Source organism: Trachinotus anak, unplaced genomic scaffold, assembly GCF_046630095.1.
Source record: "Trachinotus anak isolate AG129_WGS33_773 ecotype Australia unplaced genomic scaffold, CSIRO_AGI_Tana_v1 ptg000010l, whole genome shotgun sequence".
NCBI classification, from domain to species: domain Eukaryota; kingdom Metazoa; phylum Chordata; class Actinopteri; order Carangiformes; family Carangidae; genus Trachinotus; species Trachinotus anak.
In genome coordinates this window covers 24385153-24398535 of record NW_027273861.1, presented here as the reverse complement: position 1 = coordinate 24398535, position 13383 = coordinate 24385153, and the positions used below count along the sequence as shown (strand labels likewise).

Sequence of the window (13383 nt, the reverse complement as noted above, 5' to 3'; positions counted from 1 at the left end):
CACCAGCCGAGAAATCACAGAATCGAACTGATTTTAACGAGGTTGCTTTTGTAAGGAGGACGGTGATTACAGTACATGTTTAGTCCTACTTTTTTAGATGTGCTTCACGGAAATAAACATTTGTGCAAGCATGCCCCCACACATGCCTAATAAATGTGGTTATGCACACAAACACAAACACCAGCAGCTACGGTAAAAGAATCAGGGCTTTTTGAACAAGGCTTTAAGCCTCAAAAACAAATGCATCTGTTACCTGGCAACAACATTTTGCTTAAGGATATGCTCCTCACTTTGTTATTGCATTTAATAGTGCACAGGGGCATCTAATAATGCAGCATTTCAGAAGTTATCAAGTTACCATCCTGATAAATAACTGTGTCAAAATGCTTGTGCCTTCGGTATTGATTGTATTTTGGATTTTTTTTATAACAAATTGAATCTCTTATCTTTTTTTTTTTCAACAAACAAAAAATACAAACATTACACCAATTGTTCATCTGACATATTTACATGTATAAGTGAGCATAATTCATGTGGTGACAAGGAAAAACTAAAATATATATCTTTTTATATATTCTTTATTATTATTATTTAACTAAATCAGTGTTATTATTCATACACTATTTAAAAATATTATTTTAATAATAGCCTATAAATGTTATATCTTTTTGAAAAAAAGGTATTTCTGAAACTATAAATGAGATCCTCTGAAGTTTCTATTTAAAAGTATTCTGCCTGCAGTATTTACTGTTTAATTCTGTTAGTGAGTTACTGCAATGCCATGGTTTAAAATTACCTTACTTACCAAATGTTGTTTCACAACCATTATGCAACCATTATACTTCAGAAGTGCAATCTCTGAATGTCCAACACCCGTAAAAGCAGATACTCAGCTTTTTCTTTTGGCATACAATCTATAAAAACATGCATACAGAATAATGATTTAACATTTCCACAGTGCTACTATGTAGTGTCCTTGTTTTATGTTGTGCAGGTAGTGTCCTCTAGTGGCCACATGTGGGAACTATGCTCTAACTATCTGAATCACAGCACGTCTGCAGAATCGATTATTTGAAACCTGCTGATGACAGACTGAACCGCAGTCACTCTGTGACAGATTGAATATCTTGATGTACATGTACATACAGCATGTCCAGCCACTTTTTTTTGCTGGTGATGATTGCTGCTGCTGTAACCGATTATTTAAATAGTGGGATTTAATAAAAATCTGTGTTTTCTCCGAGAGTCTTCACAGATGGGAGTCTTCTGGCAGGTTGGTGGCTCCCTCTGCCTGATTCCTTGCAGCGGATGGCTTCATGTGGAGCACAGTATACACTCCTCTGATTGTGAACAGCAGGGCAATAACAGCAAAATATGAGGCGTAGATGAAAAACTGAAAAGACAAATGAGGATGGCTTGAATCATGGAGGATGAATTAGAAATAATTAAATTCATTCATCAGTTTATTTTCTTTTACTTCTTGTGGTCTGGCTCCCTCTGTATGTTCACCAATCATTTTCATAAACATTTAATTTATTTATTCAAATGCATTTTCTTTTCCTTTGTATTGATATTCCTCAAGTTATAATATGTTGGGAAGATCTTTCTAACCTCAGTTTCTAAATGTTCATGTACTGCAGTACCTGGGAGGTGATGGTGAGCTGTAGAGATTTGGTGTTGATGACGATGGCAGTGAGGACACTCTGGAGCACTGTCCCCACAAAACAGTTGATGCCGAATACCAAAGCATAGCGCTGCCTGTTCAGTGCTTTGGCTATCTGAAAACTGGTATTTACATACGTGAGACGCCACACAGTAAATTCACAGTGCAATAACAGGTTCATATATAAGGGTTCAGGTGAAGAACCTACAACAAATAACAATCAAATGTAGAAAAAAGAATAGGATAAATTTTGAAAAGTGATTGTCTCTGAACCAACTTTATTATAACAAGACGAACAAGGCTTTAGCCTGTTTAATCATTGTTGTGCTTTGAGCTAAACCCTAACATCAGCAAGCTAACATGCTCAAATGACAATGTTAACATGCTGATGTTTAGCAGGCCATTATAATGTTTGCTATCTTAGTTTAGGGTGTTAGCATGCCAGTGGCACAAGAGGAATAGAAAACATGGACAAGACAGATGTAAGTGTCACAGCAATAAAAAGAAGAAAAAAGAGTTAGAAGAGAAATCAAACAGAAAGATTCTTTTAACTTTTGGTGTTAGAGGTCAATGTTATTGATTTATGTCATGTGTGGGTTGGTAATCGTTTCATGATCTGAGTAATCAGCACAGGCTGGAGGCTAAATCACCCAATAAAGTCAAAATGAAAGGGTCAGTAAAGAAATTCTGCCATTAACTGTGATACAGCAACATTCAATGTTGTCAAAATTTGTTTGAACTTTTGGTCTCCATTTATCACAGAACCTCAACAGCCCATAATTGCTCACAAGGCACAACATTTTGTGGTGATGGTGCATTATTGGCATCATATATTTAAATTCTACACGGCAGATTTGTGCATGTGTCCACACAGATACACTGGATTGGTAATAAGTGTTGTCCTATATAAACATTTGGCTGATGACTTATTTATAACATATTCTTACATGCAGATGGTGTTGAGCTGCATGTAAAGGGTTTTGAAGAGGATGTAGCATGTGTAGCTGATCCAGATGTTGTCAGTCAGATCCATCAGGAATAGAGACCCAGCAATCAGGAGTGTGAAACCCCCGAGGATCAGTTCCCCCCACACAGACCACTCTAGGGACATGTGGCCCACAGCAACTGTAGCTGCAGCTCCTAAAGGAAAACACAACCGCTGTGTTTTATTGTGAGGTAAACAAGAAGTAGCAAAACATGACAAAGAGAGACATCAGAGACCAATACATAAACTGTTATAAGAATTATAGGTCAGGTTTTTTAATTGTGGGAAAAATAAACCAATGTAAACAGAGAAAAACAACATCGCCCTGCTCCATCCAATACTTAAAAATTTAGTTATGGAAAGGAAATAAAAATGCAACTCAAATATAAACATATATTTGCATCACATCTGGATGAGAGAAGACATTACAAGTAATCACACACAAAAGTGACACCATGCCCAGATTAGTCTGGCCCATGCTTGGGCTGCATGCTTGTGTTTCTTCTGGACCAGTATACATGCTTGTGTTCCACGTCCCATATCTGGCAGTTATTCCGACTGTCTGCCAACACTGGACGATAACAGATGTGGAGGTATATGGGCCAGACTCGGACCGATGACCCAGATGTTGGGCCAGAAGTTTCATACACAAACAAGGCTATTTCAGGCCTGATATGTCAAAATGTCCTGAAAAGATGATTTACTGTCAGCAATGTTAAATGTACAGATTCCCTTCTGTCCTGCTGTAATGGACACAGTATTAGGGAAGCTACATAATTTGATTTAGGTGAAAAGATATTGGACAAAAGCCCCTCATATGCTTGTCTTGCTTTTTCTTTTGCCACTCTGCCCTATGAACCGTTACAGCTCCTGGTGCAAAAGTGTCTTCTGTAAACAAGGTCCCCACTGACTGTACATGGTTGTCACTGTCCTAAAGTGCAATGCACTTTACCACAGAACCATGTGAACCTGCTGACAATAGATAACAAATAACATGTACAGTAGGAATGGACAGGCGAACTATAATGCTTTAAAACAACAAAAAGTTCCTCTAACTCAACAAATAAATAAAATGGCACCATTTTTCAAGGGAGTCTGGGGACGTTCCGCTTGAGCACTGTTTACTGTGTCTGTAAAATATGACACATTTACTGTCACAAACATCTGGTGCTTTTCTTTGCAGGTAAGACACATACTTAAGACTGCCGTGTTTTGCTGCTTACTGTCTCCAAGAAATCAAAAAACAGGCACATGTACCCTAGATTTCATTTCTTTATTTCTGATATTCATTTGTGAAATTTTGTTTCATTCCTACACCAAAATATGCAGCAACTTTTTCTGTACTTCACTCAATCACAGAGTCTTGCAAAAGATCACTTTTTCTGAGTGACACATGAAACTATGAGACTTTTTAGTAGCAGGGAAAATATTACTGATAGAATTCCTCTCTGATACTAACATCCAACATTACTAGTTGAACTCTGCAGGTTACAAGTCATATTTGTAAAATGTTGTTCCTCATTTCGGCCACAGGATGGCACAGTGCAGCCCTGTTCCTTCTAAAGGCTCTTTTTTGAAGCAGTTATGAGCCCTTTATCCCTTCGGATGGATATAAAATTGAGAACAGACAGAGGATCACTGATTATTCTAGGACAATCATCTCCCTCCTTTCATCCTCTTTCTACCTCCTGACATTCTCTCCATCTCCTTGTCTCACATTACTTTAACTTCCTTGGTACTTATTCATCATGTTCTCCATAACTGCTACTGCCTTGTCAAATCTTTTTTGTAATTGCTAAAGGTTGAATAAAACCCGAGTCGCATTCAGTGAGGCGAGTGTAAATAAGGACCCCCTTATACCCTTGAGACATTCACTCACAGCTCTTTATCCACTGCAGTATAAAGAGGGGCTCAGTATAATTGCTTCACTCTTTTAAATGTGTACATTTCCTTTGGTTCCTTATCCATTCGTGGTCAATCAGCATTAACCGTCCAACATAAACATCACCCAGGCCACCCTGTGTGTATTTAAGATGTACTTAATCAGTCCCCTGGCTCTGATTAGCAGAGGGGGGTCAAATGGAGACCGAATAATTAGACCAGTTTCCACAGCAGTGTCAATTGGAGGCTTAGCAAGGTCAGCAGGAGGCGGCTGTACAACTTCATAGAGAGGGATCAATAATGCAGCTGAGCTCTAGAGTGTGTTCACACTGCAGCGGTGCATGTTAAATACCCCAGTGGTGGTAAAATATCTGTTTAACTGGATAACTGGGTTAAATAAGAGACATAGTAACTTAGGCTTCAAAAACACTTGGTACATTGGTGCAAGGTCATGGTTTGGTGAAGGATAGGGAATGATAGGAGTGGGGGTAATAAATTAAAAAATAAACATGTCAATATTGACTTTTTGAACATTTTGCTTTGGACTTTGACTTTCCCATAACTTTACAAGAGTACGTCTAATAAGAAGTGTATTGATATTGGATAGTTTTGCAAAATCCAAGATTATATGCTTTCTACATTATCTTTGCATAGCAAAAAGAGTATGATTTAGGTTAGAGGCAGATTGGGGTAATGGCAAATAAATTATCATCAAGCAACATATTGTTAATGTTAGAGAAATATCATCTCACTCCATGACAGTCACACCACTTCCTGCATTGCCACTGCACAAAGGGATTTGACATAAATATTGAGGTACAGCATTGGATGTAAATTCATTGATACTGGGCTGGACCTCAAGACACATCACAGTAATGCTTACCGTGCTAACAACAGCTAATAAATACATAATCTTGGAACCATGAATATCTGTACAAAACTTTGTCCAAATCCATCCAGCAGATAGATGCAATGCAATATTCCACAGGAAAAGTGAAAACTTCAACACGGTGTTATAGGAAATGTAAGGGGATAAACAAAGACAGTTTCACAGTAATTAGGTTACAATGTATGTGGAGTAATTTAAAGTAAAATAAAGTAATTTTTAATTAGTACACATTGAGCTTGAGTTTGTAGCGTAAATCTAAATGGAAGTATTTTCAGCTTGTATTTTCATGCCAAAGTAAATGGCAAACTCTGGACATCCCTGAACTGGAAAAGGTAATGTCCTGACTCAAACTATGTTCCTAATATATTATCCAGGGACAGAAATAGATGTTTGATGTGTAAATGATTTGTGATTACTCCTTTAGACCACAGATAAATAAATGGGTCGAGGTGCCCTGTAACTTAGTCTCCTTGAAAATTAAACTGTACAACACAATATAACTGAATATAACTCAGTTTGTTCTGCATACACATTTGGTTCTATCTTAAAACTAATGAGCTACTAAAAAATGCTGCTTTCAAGCTCTAGGACATGCAGTCATTAATACGCTGAATATGAAAATAGTAAATTATGTTGTGCTTTTCCTCCATATTTTATCATGTTGGTAATCCATATTCATATTTTCCCTATCGGTTTTCACCAGGTTTTTTTCCTCAGGGATGTTTGCTAAGCGTGGAATACAGAAAAATACGACAGGAATCTTTGGGGAAATATCAGACATGGGCTCTACAGCTTGACTGCATGTTGGGCAGAACCATTTACAAGTGAAAGGCATACAGCTGGATGTGGTTTACACAGAGTAATTGCCTTTGGTTTCTGGGGAATACACGAATGTATCAGTGCTATAATCAATAAAGTGCGCTGGCTGGATGGCAGCAGCTGCTGCCATACCCATCTGGGGATGAGAGCAGGCAATTAAATAGTCTAATTAATGCTGATCCTTTTGTCTGTCGTGCTTTAGGGGTTGCGAAATACTGATAGTATAAAGGGATTGTGTTTTCTTTCTATTTATTTATTCAATTATTTTTTTGTAGCAGTATGTGTATAACACCCATAAGCCGTAATGAAAATGTTTGGACTTGTTTTTATAAGAACCTGAACCAATTCTCTTTAAGCTGGATATGAAGTGATTGCCATTCAGAATTATTTAGAGGTTTTAGCATTTGAATTCTCTTTGGCTGGACTGCAGCATCAAACTATCACACCTGAAACGGAGGCAACCTGTTTTGATCCTTTTCCAAAGAAAAACACTGTTTAAGTTCAAATTTCAAAATTATTTTCAATAATATATTTCAATATATCAAAAAAATGTTTATTCCGTTTTGCAGTCTGCCCTTCTGCTGAGTCCAACCCACATTTCATTGCTTTGCTTACTTTACATTGCACCTTGGCAAGTGACAAATAAAACTTTGAACTGCTGTTTAGGGCATCATTGCTTATATCTGCAACATAAAATAAAGAGATGTACCTATATTTTATAAAAAAAAACCCCACTGAAAACATATTAATATAATTATGTATATTTTAAAAAAAGAGCAACTGAATTATAATTGTATTTGTGATAATATTGTATTTGCGATAATATTGTATATTGCGATATTTGGGCTGGACTATATCAAGATATTTAATTTTGATATCGCCCAAGCCTATTACCAATCAATATTTCCTATGGCTTGAATGACTACATGTTTTGTCAAAGGTATCACTTGTTGTGACAAACCATAAAAAAATCACCTAAGTCTGCAGTTCTCCTTATGTCTATCAGAGCTTTTTCACATATTTTAACTCGCTGATGTGGATTTACAGTCAGCAACTTTACTGTTGTTGATTCACTCTCAAACAAGAGCAAATTGAGAGCGAATATTAGACTTACAATAGTTAGGTTGCCAGAAAAATAACTCTCTCTCTGCTCCATGCGTAAATAAGTAACTGTTTGCTAAAATGCTCCCCATATCAGCTTCATAAGATATTTTCACTTTCTAAATCATGAGACAGAAAACAGCTCATTCTCTGTGTATAGAACAATAAAGCTTTAAATCTTGAAGATAACAAATTAAATTACCTTGAAGACCTTGTGTGTTAGAGCAAAGTGCTGGAAAATTGGACTCATACATTATCTAAGTAACTTTACATCATGGAGATGGCAAAACAAAGTGCATTAGTTACCTGTCAATGTGCCGATGGCGTCCACCCCTCCATTGTAGGCTGTGAAGTTCTGTGGCTGGATGTCTACCCAGAGGACTTGGACGTAGCCCGCAACTTGGTAGAAGCCACACCTGCCTGTAGCTGCCCATATGCAGAAGAAGAGCAGGGCCACAGAAGAATAACATGTCTTACAGTCCAATATGAGCCTTCTGAACATCCTCCCAACATGCTTGGCAGCCATCATGCTCTTCACCCTGTCGTTAGAATCCTCACTTCCTGAGTCATCATGAGCATCCTCACCTGAGTTTCTCTGCTGTGCAGAGCGTGTTCCATTATGAGATAAACTGTACTTGGGCATAGGCAGGAAAAAAGAGGTTATCAGTGCTATGGAGACAGAGATAAGAGTCACAAAAGCTAAGCAGTCCAAGGACACCCCACCCAAAGACACAAGCAGTTGAGCCAGCAGGCCTCCCACAGAGTAGCCCAGCAGTATGGCTGCTGTGACATAACCGGTCACTCTCTGATAGTAGCTGGCATGGACCATGATGTAAATGTAGGAGAAATAGGCCACATCTGCTGCCGTGGCAATGCTGTAGCTGAAAAGGGCCAACTGAGCCGAGTGGACGCCCGAGCCAACAAGTAACAGCAGAAATGCAGTGACATAGGTGAGTCCCTGGAGGATGATTACAGGCTTATACCTGAGGAGGTCTGTCACCAGGAGGACTGGGATGAGGAGAAGCAGACTGGAGTACGTCCACACAGGATACACCTGTCTAGTCACCTGGATATGGAGGAAGGCAGACAGAGACCTCATTATTATTTTTTTTAGAAAACAACCCCTAACTGCTGATTGCAGGACTATCTGTCAAACACGATGACAGTAGCACACAGATGCAGTCTCACCTGCATTTATTGTTAATGAAGCATTACCTCTGCTTTTACATGATGGAAGAAGAAACAGCATGGATGTTTCTCAGAACGCGACAAGTTCATTAATTTTAATACTATTCAAATAAACACAATGGCTGCATCTTGAAAGCTGGCTCCATTTTAAAAAAGTTGTTTTTTGTGTTTTGTGTTTTGGCCTTGACTGAAAAAAATATTCAAAGATGGGTTTTTATGGCAGCGGTATGCACATTTTACATTTGCAATTTCTGTCAGGTCCAGAATAATGTTTCTGGATTACAGCAGTTGGGAGCTGGTGTTCCAATTGGGGACCATTACTTGAAGCACTCTCAAATATTTTATCTTCTGTCTTAATAATAAAAGATTTTTATTAACCTGAATATGGTTAAAGTTTGTTCTGTAATAGCTGTTTACTGTGCAGTGGCTTATATTGGTGGTGGTGGAGTCTAGTGTGCCTGTGCTGGATTTAGATTGCCTACCTAAACATGGGGGATTCATGAGAAACAATGCATATACATAATCCAGCACAATTTTATATATATGAGGAGCTAGCAAGTCTGGCAAGCTAACAGCCGAGCTAGAGACTGTACAGTCAAGAGGTTGCCTACAAAAGTAGGTTTGTAGGTTTTCAATCTAAATGCACTTTCAGACCTCAGGCTCTTTAACTGAAAACAGAAATATATCAGGTTGGTCATAGTCTTCTCTGCAATGACTACTCTTCTTTGTTGGTATTGGTTGGAACAGTTTACTGAATATGTGGAGTTTGCACTTTGATCACAAACTTGGTTAATCTGTATAGCTCCATATAAAATCTCAAAAGCAATTCAGGACCACAAGTTGAAAAGTTAATTTGCATCATTCATGGTTGAGCATCAGTGAGTACACCTTGAGGGTACCTGTTATAATTTGTGTGAACAAAACATCCTCAATCCTGCCTTGTGCATCACGAAGTGATTGTCATTGCAGAGGTGTGAAGGACCACATCTAGTTTTATCTTAATGCCACCACTGAGCCGTGACACTGTAGAGCCAAACTTTACTCCAGCCCCGAATTCATGCTGTGCTGAAGAATACATGACAGGTCTGCTGCTGTTAGTCTAGTTCATGCTTACATCAGCTTGCTCTGGTTGTCCGTTTTTTTAATCATGTATGGAGTGAGACTAAAATGTTGGTGAATTATGAAAAGAAGTAATGAATATCATAATGTAGATCATTCCTCAAAGATATATTGTTAAATGATACGTCCAGCATGTGATTACTTCAATTCAAATGGGTAATCTAACAAACTCAAGTATTTTACACACCTGCCCTTTAGAACAGAAGACAGTTGGTGTCAATGTTGGGTTTACAGTTTGTCCTGCTTGTCTGGCCCAGAGAAGGACAACATATCTTAACAACTGTCCAGATTGTCCTGAAATTTGACTTGTGTATTCATGGTCACCAGAGGAAGGATCCTACTTATAAACATCTGAACCTTTAGCCTCTTTATTGCCACCATCAAGTTACAGTTTAGTCAGGACTATTCTGAAATGAAAAGAAATGTGTCCTAATTCCACAAAAACAAGCACATGTATATGGTTTTGACATCTAGTAAACAAGAAATGAAAGTAGTTCAGCATTTTATAAGAAATAATCTTAGAATGTGGCAATGAACCAGGACACAGCAAAAATATCATGAATATTTTGGTAGCTTCATTTTTCCTTTACTGCCAGAATTTACATTTTTTACCCTTTTATGAAGGAGGCTGGAATTATGGTTCTCATACACCTAAACGCTTTTAGGGGTGTACACAGAGAAGTGTTGTATAGGGCACATATCTTACAGATGAGCTGATCTGGAATCTGAACAATGCACAATTTAGCTCTGAATGCAACACAAGCTCCATGTTGACCCAACTCCTGTCAAGATCAGAGTTTGAAATGGTCTGTATAAACCCACAAATGTCTCCAAACATCCCCTGTGCACATTCACTCCCATGTATACATGCACCTGTTTAGCTTCTGCTACCTTTAGCCCCGGGAAGCATAAAGCAAAATCACAACGTATGCAGCATATATAGTCTGTTCATATTGTGTTCATGGCATTGCAGCCACTATGGGTTGGGAATGGGGCTTTAGAAAGTTGTATTATCATCTTGCTTTTGTTTTTCTCACCCTTGCAGGTCAAAGAAGAACAAAAGGAAAGCTAGAAAAGCCTATGGCAATGGCACAGGAGGCTACATGAAAAAACAACTCTTGCTTCCTATTATATTGGAAGCATAACCATCTGAATGCCACTGCATGTGATAAACAGAATTCATTACTAAGTCATAATGTCATGGGAAATGGTATATAATTATCTTCACATAAATATTTCATATTACTCATGTATTAAATTTCTAAACAGTAATTTCTAATTAGAAATATATTATATAAAATTATACATTACACTATAATAAAGCAACTTGTAACTGTAGTTCTGCATATACACGTGAACAAATATATTCATGTGTAACTTTCAAATGTATCGTGAAACTGAACATCAATTTATTGTGTTATTCTTATTTACATAACTTTGTTTCATTTGACTTGCGTTATTCATCATGTACATTAAAACATAAACAATTGAGCAAATCTAATAACCCGAGGCTTCCAGCACTATAAAGCCGTCATGTATCTCATTTCATAGCTCGGTACCTCACCTGCTCGGTGGTGAGATTCTTGCAAGCCCCCGTGAGAAACTCCGTCAGGAACGGCTCTATGGGCCTCATCATGGAGCAAAAGCCATAGATGCAGAGCAGCACAGTGGGGCCCACCCATCCAGCATGGCAGGACATATAATGGCCTGCCCGGCAAGGCCTGTTGCCACACTCCCCGCTCCAGCAAAAAACCATCGTTCCTCTGCAGCTCCCTGGGGACGTTTCGCTGCGTCCACCGAGAGCACAGTCTAATTTAGGCAGTTTAATCTGTTGAGATATGGAAGCCCCAGATAAGGCCAAGGTGAGACTGACTATGAACACCAAGTCACCTGCTTTGCCATTGTTGTTTCTCTCCTCTGATTTTTTCCTGGCCATGGCGAGACAGGAAAAAATGTGAGGCTGTGAGTGAAGATACATTAAGATGAAATATGAGGTGGTAAGCCCCTGGGGCTCCAGCAGGCTATAATAAATACTGTCTCCTCCTCTGTCTTTATACAAAAACACCCTCATTCCTGCAGATATTGAAGAAAGGGTGGAAGTCAAGCAGAGGAATATGTATGAGTGTGTCTGTATGTGGGGGGCAGCACGATGGTGTGTGCACCTGCATCGTGTACATACTGTGTGCCTGTTTAGCTTCTGCCACCATTAGCCACTGGAGTCCAAAACAATCTGAGTGACACAATAATTCACCACTGTTTTGATTAAAGCAATAAAGAATATAAAAATGCTAATGCATCTTTTTTAGGCTGTTTAGGAAATAGATGGAACAACAGACACTTTTTAACTCAAAAATAAACTTACACAAAATTCAATTTTCCAGAGTACTTCATCTGATCAGATCACCTTACACTCAGCATTTTGTCTTTGCGACTGTCAGAAACAGGAAGTCCCGAACTTTAATGTCAGTTTTGGAGTTTGCTGGGTGGCGCGACAAAGAATTCTTAATACTTAGGGAAAGAAATAAGAAATAAGCAAGGCAATCATTCCCGAGATGAGAATTACTGTAGTCTGTAATTTAAAATATCCAGCAGCGAATTATGACTCACCAGTGGGGTGTCAACAGAAAGCTCTGCCTCAGCTCAGACTGTCAGTGAGTCTCCATGACTTAATTCGCAACTTCAAGGTCACAGCAAAGAAAGTATTATCCATATTCATGTGTTTGGCATTTCTGGTTTTAATGTCGATGTGATGCTCGGTGACTGTGGCTGAAAGGACACAGATATACAAACACTCCAGTGCAGCGCAACAGTACAATTATAATGTTTTAGCAATATTTTGTTATACTCTATTCTTTTGGGCTGTTATTAACAGTTCAGCGTAGTCAAAAAAAAGTCAAATGATTATCATCAATCATTCATGTGCAGCTGTATCTATGTAGCTGAAATATTTAACGTGCTGGAAACTTTATGTGCAATGGATTTGCATGTTGATGAAAATCCTTGATTTTGTCCAGATGCATTATTCCAGTGAGGGAAGAGGAGGCTTTTTGTTCCATATAGGCACATGATCAGGGTGGATGGTGGACATACAATAAGTCGCTATCGCAAAGTGATGAGACTGGCTGAGACTAGCTGGTTAGCATGCTAACTTCAGTAGAAGAAAAGACCTGATAGAGACAGGAGTTAATATTGACGCTGCTATTGGAGACAGCTGTTGGTGAATGAAGTTTGATGCTGAACTTGCAATGTTTCTTCTAGACTGATAAGTAAACAGCTGTTAATGCTAGTGTTGGCTATGTAGCAATAGCAAAACTTACAAATAGCTCCTTTAAGGTAAGGGAAAAATTGTTGTTTTAGTTACATAATAAACCACAATTGTCACTTCACCTTCAGCAAGTCCTGAAAGTTCACATACTTTTTATGTAACGATGCGTTTGCCCCAACAAGTTATATTGCAAGAGCTGATATTGTAGGAACACAATAAATAAATTAAAAAAGATGTCAGTGAATGAATTTGGCAGACACATTTTGCAACTTGTCAGGTATCTTAATTAAAAACATTACCTAACTAAAAATTCGAATGTGGGTGGGTGGGTCAAAATACATTTGTTCTGACAAATGAGTGCATTATAAATGGATTTTGCAGAACACCATGCTGTGGTGGGTTAGCTTTAAAAGTCCTCCATATATACTAAGTCTGAACCGGGGAAAACTCAACTCGACTGTATTTGATCTTTC

At 38.3% G+C, this 13383-nt stretch overlaps 1 protein-coding gene across 1 annotated transcript; it reads right to left on the bottom strand.

Annotated features, from left to right (window-relative positions):
• Positions 1-427: 427 nt before the first annotated feature.
• LOC139626376 (thiamine transporter 2-like) lies at positions 428-11581 on the bottom strand. The gene is made up of 5 exons (XM_071486695.1): positions 11210-11581; positions 7645-8404; positions 2611-2803; positions 1644-1785; positions 428-1393 (listed from the first exon to the last, which is right to left on the bottom strand). The coding sequence occupies exons 1-5, from the start codon at positions 11579-11581 to the stop codon at positions 1250-1252; spliced, it is 1611 nt and encodes a 536-aa protein (XP_071342796.1). The 3' UTR covers positions 428-1249.
• Between the last annotated feature and the right edge of the window lie 1802 nt (positions 11582-13383).

Coding starts and splice junctions, on each gene's coding strand:
- LOC139626376 (XM_071486695.1), bottom strand. CDS start 11,581: ATGGCCAGGAAAAAATCAGAGGAGAGAAACAACAATGGCAAAGCAGGT. Junction 2,804..7,644: donor CGCCATCGGCACATTGACAG/GTAACTAATGCA, acceptor GTTTTCCTTTAG/GAGCTGCAGCTACAGTTGCT. Junction 1,394..1,643: donor AGCTCACCATCACCTCCCAG/GTACTGCAGTAC, acceptor TTGTCTTTTCAG/TTTTTCATCTACGCCTCATA.